Source organism: Arvicola amphibius, chromosome 9, assembly GCF_903992535.2.
Source record: "Arvicola amphibius chromosome 9, mArvAmp1.2, whole genome shotgun sequence".
Classification (NCBI taxonomy): domain Eukaryota; kingdom Metazoa; phylum Chordata; class Mammalia; order Rodentia; family Cricetidae; genus Arvicola; species Arvicola amphibius.
The window spans coordinates 25,102,651-25,125,114 of NC_052055.2; the positions used below are offsets into that span (position 1 = coordinate 25,102,651).

The following is a 22,464-nucleotide window of genomic DNA, read 5'->3' on the forward strand; positions in this document are numbered from 1 at the left end:
ATGAAATAACTAGGGTCAGAACGTCCCCTCTATTTTCTGAATTAAGAATCCAGAATTTTCTCAGAGGCCTATCAGAGGATTCTACTACCATCTGTGGCAAGTTTTCCAATGTTCAGAGATGTGTGAATGGTGTCAGTTTTGGGCTCAGGCAATCAGGGCCACTGATAAATCTCAACTCAGGGAAGAATTCAGTTTCCAGATATGGTCTGAATGATGATGTGATGGGGTCAGAAAGTTCTTTGCAAGTCTTTGGTTGTCCTTTGTCATCTTCTGTGCTGCAATTTCAAGCTCTCTCAGATGAAGACAATAACACACGAGCAGCAAGGCGTTCCTATTGTTGGCTGATCATGCAGGAGGTGTTTACTAATTTTGTACTAATTTGCATCTTATGAGCTTACTCTTGACCTTTAGCTAGTATGATTGAATGGCACCATTAAAACAGCTTTTGTATTTGGGGACTTAAACCCAGGAACATTTACGCAAAAACTCCCCCTCTTTTCCTTATGTGCTCTAGGTGGTGCCCAATGCCTCACCCTTGCTGTTCAGCTCATATTATTGGGTCACGGTTTGGGGAGCAGGGATACTGGTCTTCATTTTTTATTTGCGATGGGATATGCATAGGTTGTCAGCTGTGGCTGAGCCTTCACCAACAACCACAATTTCAGATGTCTGGGTAGAGGTTTCAGAAGAGCAGATAGAGTCCAAAGAGCAAACCTTTCACATCTGAGACCTAGTTTCCAATCCTGTGTCCAGTTACCCTAGCAATCACAATTATGAACAAATGTCTTCTTACATTGACCCTCTCCTGTCTGAGAAGCTTGCTTAGATTGCAGATTCTGTCACTCAAATGGGGAAATGTGATTGCATTTGAGTTGTTGCACCCTGGGATATTTTTTTTTTAAACAAAACAAGGTGGCTGTGAAACTTCTGCTGGTTTCTTGAAACAACATGGTACATCCATTTACAGGTAACCAATTTGAAGCCACCTAATGGGAAGTACAATTGCTAATGGAAATTTCAGCCTTAAAATAGTGTGTTCACTCTAATGCATTCAAGAGATATGCCAACCCCAATCCTGGCTTCATGTCAGGTTAGGGAAGAATAAAGGTAGGGACAGGGTCAGACTTAGGGAGGCAAAGGGACCCCGATTCAATTGAGAGTGGGGGAGAGGAGTAGGCACATAATGGTTTGTCTATGGGACACAGGCAAATGTGAACCCAAGTGACCCTAGCACTGAAATCACTGGGACATGATGTCCAGCTGTGGCTGGAGAGGTGACCACTATTCCATGGACAAAATGATCTTGTGTCCTCAGCCTGGAAATTTTTCACCCCAGGAAGTGAATGAGGAACACAGACAAGGACCCAAATTACCCAGTCCTTCCCACCCCAATATAAAAGGCATTGGTTTTTGAAAAATGTCAATGCTATAAGAAAATCCAGTTTAGGTCAATGTGCCAGTATGTACATGTTTATATGTGTATGTTTGTGTTTTTTTTTAATAGAAATTAGGGAGGGGGGTTTAAATGTTCCCTAAACTTTAATCTCCTTCAAGAAGAGAAGTATCGTTTGAGATACTGATAAAGGATTCATGTTTGGTGTTTTATGTCTAGTAGAATAATTTGTTCAGATGCAATTATATAATATGCTGATCAAATGTAGTTATCTATGTTTTATTTCTTATTTTTATATGTGCATAGACATGCATGTGTGTGAGTAACATGTATGGGGATGCCCATGGAGGCCTGATCTTCTGGAGCTTGAGGTACAGAGTTTGAAACAGGATAAAATGGAGATGAAAAGAAACTACCTGCTAGGTTGAAAGTGTTTGGGACTTGGGCTGTCTCTCCTTCCTCTCACTGTAGCGTTCTTAGTACACACTTCCCATGAGAACTGTCTGATCAGTCCACTTTCTCTTGGTTGCTATTGCTATCCTCAGTGCTTGTTCCTGAGCTGATCTCTTAAAGAGTGTTTTTGCAGCTAAGTACTCCCCAGATATGTACTTCCTGATGGAAACTACCATACACAAGAGATGTGAAGCCTCACTGAACCTTAGGACTTAAATAGATCCTTTAAGACAGTAGGTCATGACCTTACTAATAATAATGTAAAATATATTTACATTATTATTCATAACAGTAGCAAAATTACAGTGATAAACTCACAGTGAAATGATTTTATTGTTGATGGGTCACCACAACGCGTGAGGGACTGTGTTAAAAGGATGCATTTTTTTTTTTTTTGGTTTTTCGAGACAGGGTTTCTCTGCAGCTTTAGAGCCTGTCCTGGAGCTAGCTCTTGTAGACCAGGCTGGTCTCGAACTCACAGAGATCCGCCTGCCTCTGCCTCCCGAGTGCTGGGATTAAAGGCGTGTGCCACCACTGCCCGGCTAAAAGGATGCATTGTTAAGAAAGTTGAGAACCATTGCTTTAAGATATTAGAAGTGATATCACAACCACAGAGTAATATAGAGTGTTGAATCTAATATTTTACAATTTGGAACTCACAAGCAGAGTTTGGGGATCCTTGAGACGTGGGTGAATTTAAAAAAAAAAAACTTTACTAATCCCATCTACGTTTCTGAGGTAAGCCACTGAAATTTTATATTGAGGCCAACTCAACTCAGAATAGGCAGGTATTGAACAGCCACCATGAGGCTGTCCATGCCAACAAAAAATCCAGTATCTGTGCTTGGCTGGAATTAGATTACCCCAGGGCAATGAGACATTTCGAGGTTGCAGAGCAGTGGTATTGGTAAAGAGATGACAACCAGGACATACCACTGAAGAACTGGAGGAAAGGTCATTAGCAAAGAGAGCAATTTTGTTTGGAAAGAAACAAAAATCCAATACATACAAATTTCATTGTGTCAAAATACTAGAAGCTGTCCCTTATGATTTAAGCTTGGAAACAATTGGATGTAGCTTAATGAAAAAATTTTATAATGGACAGGGTCATCCTAGGCATTGGAAAAGTGGGTGCTGGGATCAATATAAAGCAAATGCCACTTTTCTTCCCCAAATTAGGAAATTCAGGAAGTGAAAAATTCAGGTATTTGCTGTTTTTCTTCAGATATATTTCCATATGTTTAAAACATTATACTCGGAAACCTCATCTACTTAGGAGGTTGAAGCAAGAAGATCACAACTTCAAGGCCAGCCTGGATTATAAAGTGACCTTAAAGCTAACAGGACCAACTTAGTGTGACCTGTCTCATAAAAATAAAATGGGAAGCTGAGGATGTAACTCAGTGGTGGAGTGTTTGCCTAGCATTTGCAGGCTCTGGTTTCCATCAAACAAAAACAAACAGATCCCACCATATGATCAGCACTGATTCCTATTTGTCAGGCCATAGTTTGTGACATGCAAATACCAAGCCATCCTTGATGAAAGAAGAGTCCTTTTGACTTGCTTAAAAATGTTCCCATCAGTAATGTCTATAAAGTAACCACAGGGTATATGTTTTCTATTTGACTGCTTAAATAAAGGTTTCTAGTTCTGGGAATCCACATCAATATACCTAACGTCATCTCTTTTGCTTACATCTACCCCAGAACTTCAGGGGAAAAGAAGGGTAATTAGTCAAAGTTAATGGATCCAATTGCTTGTTTAATCTACTAAGCACTCCACAAAAGCCTTCAAACCAGCGTGCTTTTCTGAACAGGGTGAAAAACCAGATCCTCTAATGACTCCCTGACTGAACTCAGAAGCTGTCTTCAGAGTCGAGCTCAAGGCAATCTGGGGTTATCCCAGGAAAAGCCAGGTTACTGAAAAAGTATAAATTTAACTACAGGGAATTTCCTGAAGTCTTCCATGTTCTCAGCACCAGCCCAAGAGATGTCTCATCCAGGGAACATCAAAACCCAATCTAACATTAAAATCATTAAAAACAAATAGCCCGTGGAGCAAGATTTGCCTCCAATTTTCTGCATAATGAGATTAAAGATGAAGAGTTTGATGATGAACAGAAACAGTAGACCCCGGGAAAGCATCTTCCCTTTTAGTATCAGTCTCCAACATTTTGAGTGTTTTCAGTGGAAATGATTTGAGGTTAATTTCTGTGCAGGGAAAAAAAATCCCATGTTTTGGTTTGGGGCAATGGAAAGCCAGGCTAAGAGGGTAGACTTGCTTTTCCCTCCCTCGCTGTCATTCTTTCTTGTTCCTGGCTTCCTTCCTCCTGTAGATCTCAGTTTAAACATTACTTCCTTGGAAGGTTTTCCCTGATTGTCTCAGATCAGTCTCCCCTTCTTGATTACAGTGCTCTATAATCATAGCAATGCTCATACTGAGCCTGGTGATCCATTAAAATTAGCCCTTCACCAAAAGTTCCTGACCATTTGGGCAGCCTTCTCCATTTCTCACCTAGCCAAGTGCAGTTACTCAGTGGGTAGTCGATGAATGCATGGACGAGTGAGCGTCTTGGTGGGAGAGACTTGCTCTTCTTGAGTGTGATAGCTAAAATGTGTTTGAACATAGCATGTTTCTGTCTTGTGGGCAAGTATTTGTACAGAAAAGGGCCTGATGCTTAGTTTGTAGGTTAGTATTAAGGAGTAGAAACAAGGAAAGGATTAAATCCTAGGGATGCTGCTTGAGAAGAACACAGCGACCATGCTAAAGAAGAACGTTGAAAGTAGACAGAGCGTAACTGCATTAGGGACAATAATTGGGTGTTAATCTCCATGTAATCAAAATTCAAGCTGTACATAATGCTAATAGAACAGGGTTTCACACTCTGGCTGTGAAAGATTTTTGCTTCAAATGTTTTTACATTGTTTTATGATTACAGTTTAAAGACGACAATTATTCCATCCCTTGATGAGTGACTGCAAATAGCAGGAGTCCTCGTCCCTTGCTAAAGAGTCCTGTGCTCCTTGGATTTGGAAGGGAGAATTCTGAAATAGTCAGAGCTCACACAATACAGTCACAGACCCTGGCATGTGCCTGTGGTGACCAGAGCAACGGACTGGACTGCTGGCTTAGCCGTTTCAGCTCTGCCATTGTACGCCTGCATATGCTGAGGTGTGGCTACCCAAAGTGCCTTAGCAACTTGGTAGGTTGAGAAATCAGAGCCATCCCTTCATTCTACTGAGTTTCCATTTAGGCTCTATTCGTCAAGGTCATTTTCTAGCCACATTTTGGGACCCGCAGAGATTTATCTGAAGATCACAAAGTTCACCGCTGGTAGGACTAGTTTGTCATGAGGAACTGCGTGATTAGCAGCCTACAGGAAGACTTTAATAAGGAAAGCTATTGAATGGGAATTCTTCCTGTTCTTCCAAAAGATTTAGAAAATGGGCCTTAAGAAAATTCCCAGTGGGGCCTGCAGAAATCACAGGACCGTTGGGATGATCCTGTCTCATCCCTGCCAGCCCAGCCAGCATCTCTCTCAGCATTTCATTTCCTTTTGGTCTCGACATCACCCAGTCCAACTGGAACTACATTGAATGGTTGATTGAAGATTTTGTTACTAGGTAGATACTCAAGTGATGAACAGCTAGCTACTTAGGTACAATTCCTAGGGCTATGGCAAAATATTCTAAATAGCTTTTCAGAGCCATGTGTCTCAGAATACACACACACACACACACACACACACACACACACACACAGTTTAGAGGATTGACTGACTTGAAAAACAACGTATACAGTGAAAACTCTGAATAGACCAAGGAGGAGGAATTGGGGTCTGATGGAAAACACATGGTTTTGGGGGGGGGGGTCACACCTAGCTTCATTCTAAATTCAGCTCTGACTTCTGGTACATATTCTTCAGGAAGTTAATTGGGGTTTCAGAACCACAAATGCTTTTTTATGTGTAAGTCTAATGTCAAAACTGTGATTGTGTAAGGCTGCTTTGAGATTTAACTATGTTAGTAACCTGTGGATATTTACTATAACTGATTTTTGGGGGGGTCTCTATGTAGCCCTGGCTGTCCTAGAACTCACTCTGTAGCTCAGACTGCCTTCTAACTCAGAGATCTACTTGCCTCTGTCTCCCAACTGCTGGGATTAAAGGCATGTAGCACCAAGATCCATTTACCTGTATTCTAAACAGTGACACCTTTTTCTGTTGTATGGATTAAAAAAAATCAATTTCTCCTTAGAGTCACCATAATGTACACATTTGACTTCAAGTTAAAAATGTCAGTCTGTAGGGTAGAAGTGATTAAGGTGTGTTTTTAGAAGTACCAATAGCCGGGCGGTGGTGGCGCACGCCTTTAATCCCAGCACTCGGGAGGCAGAGGCAGGCAGATCTCTGAGTTCGAGGCCAGCCTGGTCTACAAGAGCTAGCTCCAGGACAGGCTCTAGAAACTACAGGGAAACCCTGTCTCGAAAAACCAAAAAAAAAAAAAAAAAAAAAAAAAAAAAAAAAAAAAAAAAGAAGAAGTACCAATAGTGGGATTTTTTGTTGCTGTTTTTTATTTTCTTTAAGTAAGTCTTTTGAAAGGGCTGAGGAGTCATAGTCTATTATATGGAATCTCAAGCCATCCTGCATGTAAAATAGATGGATGGTATGAAGGTGACCTTTCTACACTAATTGGAGACAGATCCAAGACTCCAAAGAGGAGCTTTGCTCCTAAAAGCATAACTCCATATTTCCTGGTCTTTTACTTGCCATAAAAATTCAATTAAAGCTATTAATATTCTCCACAAAATTTTTAACAGCAATGTAAAAGGTCCACCCTTGTTATCTTATAAATTTTGAGCTTTAGATAAATTTTGCCCTAGTCCAACCCCTTCCATCCATTAACCAGAAGGCAATCTAAGTCTCTTAAAGGTCTAAATCAGATTACCCCACTGCTCTGCTTAAACCTCCATGTCACACCCCTGGGAATAAAACACAGACTGCACAAGCTTGAGAGACAACCCTTTCATCTGTCCAGTTTTCTCCTGGAGTCTGTCCCTGCCCTGCTCACCACACGCTAGCCGTGAAGGCTTTCTGTAAGCTACAAAGTGTTCCTTTCCTCAGAAATTTTGTGCTGTTTCTCCTGGAAAATACTTCTATCCTGGCGCTTTGTACTGAGGGTCCTTGTAGAACTCAGATGGAATCTTCGGGAAGGCTTACTTTGAAAATCCCCCTGCAGAGGGTATATTTACTCCCTAGTCATCACATATCCTCATTTCTTAAATACCGCTCACAGCTTTTGGTAAATCTATGCATCCCCCAGTCCACTGAAATATACAATCCTGGAAGACAAGGACCAGGCCTATGCTTTCACTATTAGATTCTAGTAGTGAATCTAGACAATTGACCTGCTAAGTCATGGTAATTATGGGATCTCAAGCCTAGGCAGGAATCTCCTTGTCCCCAGATTTGTGCATATTCTTTAAAAATACTCAGTGTGTTTTGGTCCACCAGCTTCTACTTCTGCAATCTAGCAGTCCAGCTGTCTTCTGGTTTTCTTACTTTCCTACAATTAGGAACCCAGGGCTTGGTGGTGGTGGAATTCAGTGATGATTGAGCTAACACCCAGGAAGACCAGGCTTTAAGACCATGGGCAGAATACTTGCACGTATGTGGATTCAGGGTGGCAGAACTTTGGTTCTCAGAAGATTAACATGTATGTTAGCACCCAGTCAGGTTCAAGTAATCAGTTTTAATGAATGTGGATAGACAGGAGCAGAAAATATGCCCAGCATCAAAATAAAGCACACAGGGACTTGGAAACTCACCAGTGGGTGAGGGATCAATCTTAGTAATTTCACTCATTCCTCTCAGCCACTGGGAGATCACTAAAATTAAAAGGAGGGAGGGAGGAGGGCAAGAATTGGAGTTTTGAGAAGCCTGGGCTCCTCTCTAATCAACTATGACACTGGCTTTTGACTTTCCTTCTCACCAGCTCTGTATCTTGCCAGTGATGTTTTTCAGTCCAATTCTAATGGGTGGTTCTGACTTTTTCACATTATTGGAACAGCTGGTTATCTTTGGTTTATTGATGGTTCCTTACTTGAAAATGCTGAACTTCTGAGTTTCCACGATATGGTGCCCCCAGATGGCTCCTGATTGCTTTGCTGCTTTAGCTGCCTCTCATGGGAATTCTTACAGTTTTCCTCAAGGTCTGCTCTTCTCACTTCCCAACTTTGCCTCCTTTACTATCCATGGTTACCATTTCATTCATCTACTGAATAGATTAATCACACCACCTGATTTATCAGATATTATCTTACCAAATAACGGTGAGAAAAATGGATGTAATTCTTGTTTTCCTGAAACACAGGAAATGCTTACTGACTTTATCTCTAAAACATTTTTTAACTCTTTCTTTCTTTCTTTCTTTCTTTCTTTCTTTCTTTCTTTCTTTCTTTCTTTCTTTCTTTTGCCTCCCCCCATAGTTGGCATTACAATAGATGTTGAATTAACCCCATTGAATGGATATGTGAAGATTTAGCAACATGAACACCTGCTGTATACACAAACACAGAATATGACATAGTTATATAATGTTATTATAAATAGTCCTAAGCACACATTGTGAATCAATAAAAGTCAAAACATCTGGCCAATTTGGCTGGAAAATTCCCAACAAAACATAAGTATGGTTTATCTATATTTTGCAAACACTAGATTGTCTGGGTCTTTTGGAACTGATTGAGTATTTTGGCATGGTGTAGACTCAGCCAGACAATCTTGATCTCTTCCAGTGACACATTAAGTCTCTGAATTGAGCATATGGCTCACTGATTTCTAGAGTTAAGTGTAAGTATAATTTTAATCGGTTCAATAGTTTCCAACATGTTATTAGTGACTCGTACTTATTCACAGAGATCAGTACCCATTTCCTGGCTCTTTAGTATTAAGACGTCAACATAAATTGAAATTATTCACACAGAAGATGGTTCACATAAGTTTTATCTAAGCAAAACCAAGGCATTGTGCAAAATCTACAATATGAATATATTGGCTACTTTGATATCTTCTATAGTAACCATTTGATGTCATCAAAATTAGGAAATTAGAAAGAAAGGTTTCAATTCCTCATAAAAATTTTACCAGGTCAGTCAGCCATGAAATGAAACCACACATCTCCATTTCTCCCTTCTTGGTTCTCAGTTATTAGCAGCAAGGGCAAAAGCAAAGTGATATTAGAACAAAGAGGAACTATTCCAACACTCCACAACTAGCTTGAATGTAGTTCACCAAATGGAAAGATAAAAATCAAAACAAGTAGGAATGATAATTTAATATGAAATTACCAAGGCACAACAAGGTAAGGATGCAGATACAGCCTTCTCTATAAAAACCAGCACCTGGGCTCCAGCTCATAATAGGCAGAGGAAACAGAAGGAACACTTTCAGTTGGCCATGCATACACTCCAAAAATTATATATACCATTCTTTAATTTATAGAAGATTGTAACATGCGGGTCAATTTAGGGGTGGAAAGAAGCAGTAGGCCCTGGAATCTTGATGAACTGTGTAGGCATAATACTATCTTGTGTGTAAATTAAATACTCATAAGAGAATAGTGAACGTCTAAGGGTAAACATTGCAAGGCTTGCTGGGTCAATTCAGTCTTCTGTTTTTCTTAGTAGAATCTGGCACATGCATTATTTCATAACTCCTTCCCAAAAAACTGGAAGGGAATTGAAGTTAACCTGACCTCAGAGTGCCCCACCTTTCTCCAAAAAAAGAGCAAAGACTTTCAGCATTTAACCTGTTCCATTTAAAGTGGCTCTCAAGACACGTGTCTCCAATCTAAGAGCTACGGAGAATGTTCAGGTCTTTGGGTGTAAAAGATAAATCACCATGGAACATGGTGGTGTGTGACTTTAATCCCAACACTCAGGAGGTAGAGATAGGCAGATCTCTGTGAGTTGGAGGCCAGCCTGGTCAACACAGCAAGATCCAGGCCAGCTGAGGCTACACAGTGAAATTCTGTCAACAAAACAAAACAACTAAAAATAGAAACCACCCTTTAAATATCTTTATAAAACCTGAGTACTGTTGGTTTGGTCTACACAACACTCTCAACGTCTGTTTGACTTGGGAACGTGTCCGAAACAGATAAATCCTGCACACGTTTTCCCACTTGCTTGTTTTAAACATTCTGGTCGAGTTAGATCATTTCACATAACTTTCAGTGCATGTGCTTTGTATCAACGATAAAGGAAAAGTGCTCATCAGATATTCTGAGTGGGATCTCCAGGCTGGACTTGTGCTCTCCATCTGGGTTCTGAGCCTGGTCAAACCTCATCTCTACGGTGGCTCTCAGAGCTGAATTAATGTGATACTGATACCTGAATAAATAATTTTAAAAAGTAATTCTGATTATTAATAATTTGCTCCCTGTGTACTGTTTTTGTAACTGTTTCCTTCATATAAGAAGCAAATTCATGCTATGGACAACTAGAACCACAGCAGTGGTTTTGAAATTTCATGTTTCTCTAGAGCACCCCCAGCCCCAGCACCATCCAGTGTTAACCCTCCTATTTCCCCACCAAGACAACCTTCCTGATTTTGAATCTCAGAGGAAGACTCAGGACCACTGACTAAAGGAGGTCATTCTTATATGCTTAATCATTTTTAATGACATTGAACTTTTCTGATATGAGCCTTTTTTGGATAGATACAATTCTGCCTCACGGGGCATTTTATTTTTAGCATCAAAAAAGTAAGAGGGTGTCAGGAATGTGGTATTTCTGCCCTTTCCTGAAACTGCACACATAGGTTAATCTTGTCCTGAGGAAATTTGTTTGATCATTTTCAATTATGGTGCTCAGTAGAGAAAAGGTTAAGGATGGATTGCTTTCCTCTGAGGATATTGGTTGGAGATGCACTCAGGCAGACACTTGTTGCTCACAGAAGAAGGAAAAAGGACTTACATTCTGTTTGCCCACGATGTTGTCGAAAGGCAGTTCTGGGCTCCAGGATCCTTCTGGGAAGGCAGCCCCGCTGTTCCTCCTGTCTGAGGAGCTCACCGACTCCTTGACTATGTCTTCAGGCAATGACAGCAAGCTCTCCTCAGGCTGCTTAATCAAATAGGTCTCTATATTATGCTTCCTCAAGAACTCATTCCTCTCTTTACCGTGGCCCTCTTCCACATTGTAGTCACCATTGAGGCAATCCAGTGTGGCTTTGGAAATGTGAATTCTCCTGTGTATACAGAGAAGGGATCATTACAATAGCTCATGCTGCCCATTTAGAGCTGGACATAGGACACTGCTACAATACATTCTCAAGGACAAATTTGTCCCCTCAGAAGTGTTGGGAAAAGCAAAAACAAAACTAGAAATCCTTCATCTAAGGACACCATAACCTCACACAAATGGCTCTGATGGGTATCCGGGCAGGGTGAAGAGTCTCTTTTGGCTTTTCCTATTACTGTCCACATTCTCTATGAGCTAGTGATTTCTTTCAATGGTGTTGGCTATACTGGAAAAGCCAATGATGCAGATGTTCTTGAATTTCGATTATAGTTAAATCATCTTAGACCATGGCTCCCTCACTGTCTCAGAGCTTGTCCAATCACTTCACATGTTACATATCTGTACCATGTTTCTTCAACCTGTTTACATGGTGCAGTTTTGTATGTCTACGGGGATACATGAATCATCCCTTTTAGAAAATTACTGGAAGATGTGATTTCCCCTCTAATATGTATCCAAAGGAGCAGAGAGTAACATGGAATGCACAAGCTGTCAATGGTCAAGGCTCGCTTCCAAACTGAGTAACTCACACAGCTCACAGCCCAAGTTTCTTTCACTTTTTTCAAATGAAACAATATGTGACTTTATTAGGATCAACCTCGATTTGTAGGAGCCTCAGGCTGTAATTCCTTATCTGAATGGAAGATATTTTCTCTTCTCAAGTTGTCTAAGTCAGGTACTTACTGTGGTATGTGAAGAATAGTAAAGGAATTATGATCGAGGACTTTGCTTCTTGATTGCTAATTCTAACGCTTCCATTTTCTAGCTAGAAGACTTGGAGGAGAATTGTTTAACTTTTCTCAGTCTATTTGTCACCCATAAACATGGCCAAGGACGTAGACCTGCCTCACAATGTCATTGTGAGTATACAAGGGCTGATTTGTGTAAAGTAGTCAAAACACTATACAGAATGCTGGAACAATGAAAGCACAGACTTCGAATTATTTGGAATATTCTTAAAAATGCTATTGTGATCTCACCGTGGTACATCCCATGCCTTCTTAAAGTTCACGGGAAGCAGGCTGACATCTGAATGAGACCTCTGTCACTGATTCTGCCATTCACAGCAGATTGTCAGACACGCCTTCAGTACTGGCCCCCATGCTGCCTTCAGCTATTCAAGCCTTTGTCATTTCTCTCAATTCAGCATGTGATTGCATGCTTGCTAAGTGTGTCCTCCTTCCAGATTTGACTTAACTGTTTGCTAAGCTGACTCCAAGCTCCCCTGAGTAAATGGATGAATATGGTGGATGCATAATGCTTTGCTTGGGTTTTGCAATTCCAGAAGCAATATATTCAAATAAACAATGAAAAGTTCTTTCTTTTTTAAGTTTAGGCATTTTTAAGAATGCCTTGTACTTTCAGTATGTTCTCTCCTTCCTCCTCTGGCCAATTAACCTATCTGTTAAATTCCTGCTTTCTGGGAAGGATAGTTCATTGCAGAAACAAACAAAAGCACAGATGATACATCTCTTCCCATTTAGTGGGCATTCTCCACATCTTCCAAATGTACCGATTTCAAGACCGAGATAATCAAGCAAATGCATGAAAGCCTGAGTTCTCTTGAGACACCTGCTTGATGAATTCAAAATGTTTCCACAGTATTTTACCTGGAAGCACAGAAACTCATATTCCACAAATCAGGAGCCCCGAGCTGCTCTCTAAGATCAAGTTAAGATTTAAACACTAGAAAGCACTGCCTTAGGAAAAATGAGCTTCCTAGGAGGATTTTGTCAAGTCTGATGGCTGATTTCCTTTTTAAAATAACCATAATAAATACCAGCTTCTCTCTGCATTTCATCTGCATGTTGCACTGTATCAATCTGTGCTGTGTTCAGAGGGACTGATCCTTGCCTGTGTTAAGTGAGTGCTCTGTCTTTAGTGGGTAGAGGGAGCTTAGCCTCCGTTTCATAGCAATACTTCTATCAAGGTTTTGATCACTATACATTGGGATGCCTTTGATAGAAACTAGGGTTCTGATGTTTCCTTTTTGAAAGTCTTTGCTGCTACCTTGAGTTTTGAAGGGAGGTATTTTCAGACCCGATGGTCCAGTGACTTTATTTCCTCTAAGGACTTGAATCTGTGCTCCGAGAGTACTCTCATGTGATGCCTGCCAGGTAAATCTGACATTTTCTTGTAACATAATCATGATAGTTATGATAGTAAATAGAATCCAACAACCTTGTAGTGTTTGCCTTACCTCAGTACTAGCTTCTGCTGTAGGAAGGGAGTTGTTTGTTGTCATGAATTTATTTATAGGATTTGATTTCCTTCTTACCCCTCCCTTTCTCTCTTTCCTCACTCCTCCTTTGTCTCTTCCCTTTTCTTTTATTCTCCCTCTTTTGTTTTTCTTTCTCCTTCTGTAGATGCTAAGACTGGTCCAGGGACAATGAATATATTCTGCCCTATTATGGTAGCAGTGCTAGCGGGAGATCAGACATTTTGTTTCAGGATCTCTCTAGGATCTTGCGACTAAATAATTAACCACTACAACCACAGCCATAGAGTCTCCTGAGCATGGAGGAAGGATTTTATATATGTTGTGCTACTTGACAAGAAAACTCAACAACAATAGTCTTTGTATAATATGGAGACCAGCTGTATCACTGTTACCAAGGCCCTTGCTAGAAAGGTGTTTAGCTTAGGTCCCAGCCCAGACACACAGACTTGGAAATTCTGAGGGTGAATCCTAAAGATCTGTATACTATTTCAGTTCTGCGTTCTAGGAAACTACTGTATCCGGAGGTTCAGTACCAACTAGTCTTGCCAACCAGAGCTGGAATGCAGATGAGCTTTCAAAGAAAGCACTGAGGTTTTGGAATGGAGCCCACAGTCATGTACACATTGGCAGTCAATAGGTTTTAATCTTGGCTGCCCATTAGAATTGATTTAAAAACTGAAAATTGGTCCTGCAAAGACTCCACTTTAGATGAAGCAGCATCAGGTCTGGCCATGAGTATTCTATCAGGCTGTGAATCTAATATGTAGACAAGTCAAAGAAACAGTGCTTCACAGGACAGGGACATAAGCAGTTCATCAGCCTCACTTGCTCATCATCTTTGCCATCTCTGAGCGATTTCCTTAGAATTTTCAGGGCAGTACTGTATGCTGCTTTATATCTGACCTCCTGAATAACAGCTTCCTAGTTCTGTCTTTGAACTCTGTACACAGAAAACCTGGAATCACAATGCTAGACAGTAAAAAAGTTAGGCAAGAAAAGGGCTTTGCTCTGCTTACCCAGGGATCCCTCCAGATTCAAGTTTGTTTGCAATGTCCACATCCCAAGACCAGACATCAAACTGCCACTTCCTCAGGCCCAACACGCCACATAGCACGGAGCCTGAGTGGATTCCAATTCTCATGTCAACATCATGCTTCGTTCTGGATCTCACATACCTGTTGACAGATGGAGACATGGAGACATACTAATTAGGCCAGGATAACCATCACTGGACTGAGCTGGCAGAACCATAACTGTCTACTCCATAAATTTACCTCTTATTCAAATGCCACTTCTTCCATGAAGCTATCTGAGGTCCCCAATAACTGGAAGGATTCTATTCTTGTCTGAAAACCCTTAGATTTGAGCCATTTTAATGCTCTTAGTAACCTGTTCTCAAAGCTTATTTCGTAACCTTTGTTTCTCGAAATGACACCAGCACTTTTTGCACCTAACTGTGAATAAAAGAGGTAGATTGTGGACACTGTACTTCAGTGCCCGTTCTATTCCCAACCAGAAGTGTTCTTGTTTTCTTCTCATCGAGCCTCTGTGAACACTCTCCTTCAATCAAGATTCGTGAAAAGTCTGAGGTCCCCACTTCTGCTGTTGGATATGGCTTCCAGCTATTCCTTACAAAGAAAAAGATGATCCCATCACCCCATAATTTTATGATTCAAACTCTTTCCTTCTCTTTTACTCCTTAAAGTAATAGCCTCTGAAATATAGGACTCACAAACCAGGACCCAACTAATTCATTTCTGGAGAGTCAGGAAAGACGTTGGATTTCCCTACAATGTTTTTATGTCTTAACTTTGAAAGGGCTTACTAAGATTCAATTTAGCAGTGTATAGGATCCATATTGAGTTGTCTTTTGTGGACATTGAAGAAGTAGCCTGAACAAAGAGGATGATGTAGTCAGGGCTGGACATTCTCCAGGTACAAGTGTTTATCTCTTTTTTACTCTCAGAATACTTAGATAATTCTAATTCATGGATAAAAGTTATTTCTGTAGAATTTCAATTAGTAGAATATGATATTTCAAAAGAATATATAAATTGGAATTTTTTATTGCTATAAAAATATATGATGGCTATTTTCCCTCAAAAATAGTTTAAAAGGTTGTCAAACAAAGGTGAAGGTTTTTCCTTTTTCTCTGGTAAAAAGACAAGTGCTGTAAGATTTTTATTTTTTGTGATAAGATATTGTCGTTAATATTCCCTCTTGAAAATACTTGAGAGAAACCATCTTAATTTGAACTTCAAACTAAATCTGATGGTTTAGAAGTAAGAGAGAGAGAGAGAGAGAGAGAGAGAGAGAGAGAGAGAGAGAGAGAGAGAATATAACCTTTAAATGAGTCCATTGCTCTGAAGAGAACACTTGAAAGTGGAAGTTTGGAAATGTTTCCACATACAGGAATCTTATTGTCAAACCAAAGCTATATAATTTATCAAAATCTTTGCACTTAATACCTGCAACTCAGCTTATCAAAATCTTTGCACTTAATACCTGCAACTAAGCTTAGAATGATATTCAAAATGAAGAGCTTTGGTGATGAAGTATGAACCCATTTACTAAAGATATAAAAATGCCTTGTCTTCTAAGGAGGTTGTAAGAATAACTGATGGATGTCAAGGTAGAAGAAAATTCACCTGACAGACTTACACATCACTTTGTTCTAACTTATTAATTCCATGACAGCCAAGATTGTGAGTCTGTGATATCTAACTATCTCTGCAAGATACAGATATAGCTCCGATAGCCTTTATTGCTGGGTAGTATAAAAATAATTAAACTTCCAACCTTTGGTCTTATGGTATCGCAGATTATATGTGGTCTGACTGATGATGGCTAGGCTTAACAGATTTTTTTTCTTTATGGCAATACACATTTCTTTTTGTTTATTATTCATTAGAATTCCGACTTTGAGTTCAGAGTTTCAAGTTTTATTTCTGGGTCAGGGATGTGAACTAGCACAATTCCTTCAAAGCTAGGCACAGACAACAAAAAGCAGCCCCCCCTCTACCATGCCACCACAACAGTAAACAGCTATGTTTACGCTTACTCAACAGTGTAAAACAGCTCTGGTGTCTGGCAGATGGGGTATTTGAAATGCATTTTCAATTAATTATATTTTCAGGGTTTCTTAAGCTGTAACCCTATTCTAGCCTGAAGGCTATTTGTATAAAAACTTGTAAATTTTGTATTCAAATTCACTGCTCTCACTAAAAACTGGGAGAACAAAATATTTTGAACTGTAGACATGTTTCAAAGTGTCATTCGTTTAGTGTTTCTCGCATGTGTTTAGAGATGGAGTCTTAGAATTAGCCTATCCGAAGGGATTTGTCTCTGGTGAGACTGCTTTCCTGTCTCTCAACAAGCATTAATTGCCTGCCACTCTTCATTTCAATTGACACATTTACTACACAACTTGTATTCCCAAGGCTCGGCAACATTGTGTAACAGGGGGTGGTTAGATAGTAAGAGGCAGGGGACAAGGATGGGGCTCCTGTAATGAAATAGAGTTTCTTAACTGTGATAGTTGGATCAGGACAATTAACTGTTCCTTTCCATTTTCCACTGTCCCATAACAGATAGGAATTGTGAGTGAAAAAAAAATCTGCTATTCAAACCACAGAGCTGTAGGGAGATATTTGCTATTGTCCTGTCTGGTCGGAAGAGTGAGTTTACTAAGCATACAGAAAGCATAAGTAAAAGAAGAGCTAGCAAGTCGCAGTTAGATAATAACATCATATTGGGTGCTTGCAACACCCAGGGAAAGCCCTTTAAGGCAGTAAGTTGGAGATCCCAGCTGAGAACACTGGGCAAAGCCGAGAGAGTTCCCCGCAGGTCAGGCTTGCGAGTAAAAGAACAGATAACAAACAGCACATAGGCAGCAAAATATCCAATTGCGTGCTTCCGACATCTAGCAAAAATGACTGGGCAATTCCTGCTGAAATCATCCAGTTACAGTTCCCGACGGAGGATTTCTGAACAAGGCTAAGAACTTTCTCCACAACTGAGCTTCCCACATTTGTTCTCACAGCAGATACACCTTGTAGGCTACCTATTCTTAAGGCTGCAATATTGTTTGAATACCCTCAGCTGCTAGTTGTTCTCCTTCTTCCATGTTACAGGGTCAGGGACCTCACCTGCTCCTGGACAAGGGATCTCAGAGGACATTTGTGATAAACATGCTTAGGTCTGAGACAATAGGTTCTACCTCTTGTTCTTGGATAAGATCCAAGTGTAAACAAACATTGCATGACCATTTAACCAATGTAATTTATACAGCACAATTATTTCAGCATAAATTATACTATTCTGGCTGATCAACCATCTCTCTATATTTACATTTTTCTCATTACATGCTTGTTGCTATGGCTTAAGGGTTAGTATCATGTGTGCTAACGCCAGTCTAATGAGTTTGCATCTTTCTCTGCCCATCTCACTGACTACTCCCTTGATAAATTTTAGTCCTCTGTTGCGCTGCAATTTAAGATTAAGAGGGAGAGAGAAAGACAGACACACACACACACACACACACACACACACACACACACACACACAGAGAGAGAGAGAGAGAGAGAGAGAGAGAGAGAGAGAGAGAGAGAGGTGGGGGTGGAGGTGGGGAGAGAAACTATGTGCTTGGAATACTAAGGACAGCTTGTTTTCTGATTGCAGATGAAGGTGCTGCAGTCAGGAAAGCAAGTGAGTTTTCGTGTAGCTGCAGAGTTGGAAGCAGGATTCCAGCACTAAACCAGTCCTGCAGAGACTCTTTGCAAGAAAGTACAGTGCCTGCCTGGTATGACCACCTGTGAAGATAGTCTGGGCTGACCTAGAGGTTCAGTGCTTGTAAAATGAGGCTGTGCCTGCATTGCTATTAACCTCAAAGGGGGTAGCAGATGTTAAAATGCTCCACCAATGAATATAAGGGAGTACTATACAGCACACTATGCAAATGTTATTAGGTAATTAACACTACGCAGGAATGCACTGGAGTGTTTTAATGAAAAGAGAGATTTATTTTTTTCATTTTCTTCTACAAGATGAAAGTCATAAGGGCACTTAATATTTCCTTAATGCATTGCCTCTATTTTGTTCTGTCTGGGATTTGATTTGAATACAGCTGATAATAAAACTATGCAAAAGTAATGGATAACGTACAGTCTAGATCCTCTTTACAAAGATCCATCGATATGGTGTTTCAAGAGCAGCTCTTGATGGAGGTCTGTGGGTCTTCTTAGAGTTAAAAAGAAAGTCGGGGCCAGCACCTGCTCAGCTCTTACATAGAGAAACCCAGGGGTGTTGTGCTGTGTACAGTCAGCCATAATGAAGGGACAATGATCACTGCTCTCCTGTATCTTCAACATCTGCACCTTCTGTCTTCTCCAGTGACCCGAGGCTCCTGAAGGCAGGCACCTTTCATGTTGAGTACAGCGCTTAGTACACAGGAATCATCTGTGCTCAAAAGCGCTTATTGCATTATGTACACAGCTCACTGTTCTTGCTTCACAGCTCTGTGGCTGTCTCAAGAGGAATCTAAGTGTCCAGAGGAACTGCAGAAGTGTCTTAGTACTGGATACTTGGGAGAGGGTTCGGCCCTCCAAACTTGCTCACTTCTGTTAGAGCATGATGGAGTCTATTCCTCATGCTAGGCTTCTATTCAAGTCTGATTGTAAATAAAACCCTCTTAATAATAAAATTAATAGTTATTATTACTGTTTAATAATTCTGTGGACAAATAATAAGCAGAATACTGAGGGCGTTTTTTTGTGATTGAACTAGCAAGAAGAAATGGTACAGTTGTATGGTAAAAGATAAAGCTTTAGAATTTTCCTTTCTGTTTAAGCACTTTCAATGATTCCTTTTAAAAGAGATTAATCAATCTATGAAAGGTGATGGTGGCATGACAAGAATGGTGTGTTCTAGTCGGGCGGTGGTGGCGCACACCTTTAATCCCAGCACTTGGGAGGCAGAGGCAGGCGGATCTCTGTGAGTTCGAGGCCAGCCTGGTCTACAAGAGCTAATTCCAGGACAGGCTCTAAAAAAGCTGCAGAGACCTTGGACTTAACATAGTGAAGGGAACCCTGATGGCTCTTTGTCTTGGAGAGGGGTGGAGTGGGGGTATGGGTGGAAGGGAGGGGAGGGAAGGGGGAGGAGGAGGGAAGGAGATGGAAATCTTTAATAAAAAAATGAGGAAAAATAAATAAATAAATTTAAAAAAAATTTTAAAAAAAAGCTGCAGAGAAACCCTGTCTCGAAAAACCAAAAAAAAAAAAAAAAAAAAAAAAAAAAAAGAATGGTGTGTACTCTCTACTGCTAAACAAATGGTTGCACCAAGAGACTAGCAAGGCATACCTTGTCACTATGGGGTGAAGGGCGTCGGGTCCTTGGGTCTGGGATAGATATTGAACTTTCATCAGCCCATGCTCTTCCTTAGTCCTGCTGAAAGGATCCGAATATGCACTGAAGCTAAGGCAAAACTTTTCTACTTACTAGCCGTGGGCCTTAGGACAGTGATGCTAACCTCTGAGTTTACAAATGTAATGAAAAGGAGGAAGAGGCATTTATAGAGCTTTAAAGATGATGCATAAGATCATGTGAAGGGAACAGTTAGCTTGGTTAATGCTGAACACTCAGTATTAGCTACTAGTTTTTCTAAAGGATACCAGGTTTAAATTACATGCTTACAGTCAGACCAATACAAAGCTATGACCTGATGACTCTAGTTACCCCTTCCTGCTAAAATGATGGCTGCTTTCTCTCTACTTACATCAGAAGAGCTTCAACCAACCTAGGTAAACTGTCAACTGGGCAGAGCTGCACATAGTACTAAGATCTGACTACACTTCAGGTACCCAGGAGAAACAGTACCTTTAACTCTCCAGAGAAGAGGAGGGAAAGTAAGGGAGCTCATTATGGAGAAGAGCTCATTTGCTGAGGGCTCTGTCCAGATGTACAATCTTTAAAGTGGTCTCATGCCATTACCAGCAGCATTCTACAATGATGAAAATGAACCTCAAGAGGTATATTGTGAGAGCAGCAGGTGAGAGACATGCAGGCAGGCTGTACCACCCCTTCTGCTACCCACTGAGCTTGGTTCCCACAGACTCACTCTGCCACCCAAACCCACTGACCTCATCATCCTCCCCTCAGCCAACCATCCCCTGCAACATCAGTAGCCCCTATAGGCACAAGCACCACCTACATCAGTTGAAAGAACAGTCTCTATAGGCACAAGCACCAACTACACCAGCTGGAAGGACATATGGGTAAAAGTCAGTTTATGAATACATTCAACAATATAAAGGAGAATATGACACCCCCAGAACCCAGTGATCCTACAGCAGAAAGACCTGAACATCCGAATGCAGGTGAAGCAGAAGAAATGACCTTAAAAATAACTTTATGAAGATGATAGAGGCCCTTAAAGAGGGAATGAAAAATCCCTTAAAGAAATTGAGGAAAAGACACAAAAATATTGGAAGAAATCAATAAAGCCCTTAATGAAAGCCAAGAAAAAAAAGCAATTAAACAAGTGAAGGAAACAGTTCATGACTTGAAAATTGAAATAGAGGCAATAAAGAAAACACAAACCAAGAGAATTCTGGAAATGGAAAACATGGGTAAATGAACAGTATCTACAAATTCAAGGATCTCCAGCAGAATACAAGTAATGGAAGAGAGAATCTCAGGCCTTGAAGATCCAGTAGAGGAAATAGATTCATTAGTCAAAGAAAATGTTAAATCCAAAGGAAAGCATCCAGGAAATCTGGGGTACTAAGAGAATGCCAAACCTAAGAATAATAGGGATAGAAGAAGGAGAAGAATTCCATCTCAAAGGCATAGAAAATATATTTAACAAAATTATAGAAAAAAACCTTGTCTAACCTAAAGAAAGACATATAAAGAAACAAGAAACTTCAGAACACTAAATAGACTGGACCAGAAAAAAGTCCCCTTGCAACATAATAATCAAAACACCAAACATACAGAATAAAAGAATAGTAAAAACTGCAAAGGGAAAAGACCAAGTAGTATATAAAGGCAAACCTATCAGAATTACACCAGACTTCTCAATGGAGACACTAAAAGCCAGAAAGTCTTGGACAGACATTTTGCAAACTCTAAGAGATCATGGATGCCAGCCCAGACTACTAGACCCAGAAAAACGTTCAATCAACATAGATGGAGAAAACAAAATATTCTATGACAAAACCAGATTTAAACAATACCTATCTACAAATTGAGCCCTACAGAAAGTACTAGAAAGAACTTTTAATCCAAGGAAGTTAGCTACATCCATGAAAACACAGGCAATAAATAATCTCACACCAGCAATACCTAAAGAAGGGAAACCCACAAACACTACCACCACTATCAACAAAACAAAAAAACCCCAGGAATTAACAATCACTAGTCATTAATAATCCTTAATATCAATAGAGTTGATTCACCTATAAAAAGACACAGGCTGGGGCTGGAGAGATGGCTCAGAGGTTAAGAGCATTGACTGCTCTTCCAGAGGTCCTGAGTTCAATTCCCAGCAACCACATGGTGGCTCACAACCATCTATAATGAGATCTGGTGCCCTCTTCAGGCATGCAAGCATACAGGGAAGGAATGTTGTATACATAATAAATAAATAAATCTTAAAAAAAGACACAGGCTAAGAGAATGAATATGCAAAAAAAAGAGCCATCATTCTGCTTCATACAAGAAACACGCCTCGACTTCAAAGACTTACATTACCTCAAAGTAAAGGGTTGGGAAAAGATTCTCTATTCAAATGGACCTAAGAAGCAAGCTGATGTAGTTTTCTTAATATCTAAACAAATAGACTTCAAGCTAAAACTAACTAAAAGAGATGGAGAAGGACATTTTATATCCATCACAGAAAAATCCATCAATATGAAGTCTCATTTCTGAACATCTATGCCCCAAATACAAGGGCACCCACATTTGTTTAAGAAACATTACTAAAGCTTAAATCATACTTCAAACCCACACACATTAATAGTGGGAGACTTCAACATACCACTCTCACCAATGTACAGGTCTGCTAGACAGAAACTTAAGTGAGAAACAAGGGGACTA

General features: G+C 40.2%; 1 protein-coding gene across 3 annotated transcripts in view; it reads right to left on the reverse strand.

Moving 5' to 3' along the window:
- The window catches only part of Adcy8 (adenylate cyclase 8), a 206,209-nt gene that overhangs the window by 76,151 nt on the left and 107,594 nt on the right, over window positions 1-22,464 (reverse strand). For all 3 annotated transcript variants that reach the window (XM_038342920.1, XM_038342919.1, XM_038342918.1), the window contains exons 6-7: window positions 14,385-14,543; window positions 10,824-11,094 (exon numbers count right to left, since the gene is read on the reverse strand). In XM_038342920.1, the coding sequence (XP_038198848.1) occupies window positions 10,824-11,094; window positions 14,385-14,543 (430 nt within the window). The remainder of the gene's footprint in view (window positions 1-10,823; window positions 11,095-14,384; window positions 14,544-22,464) is intronic.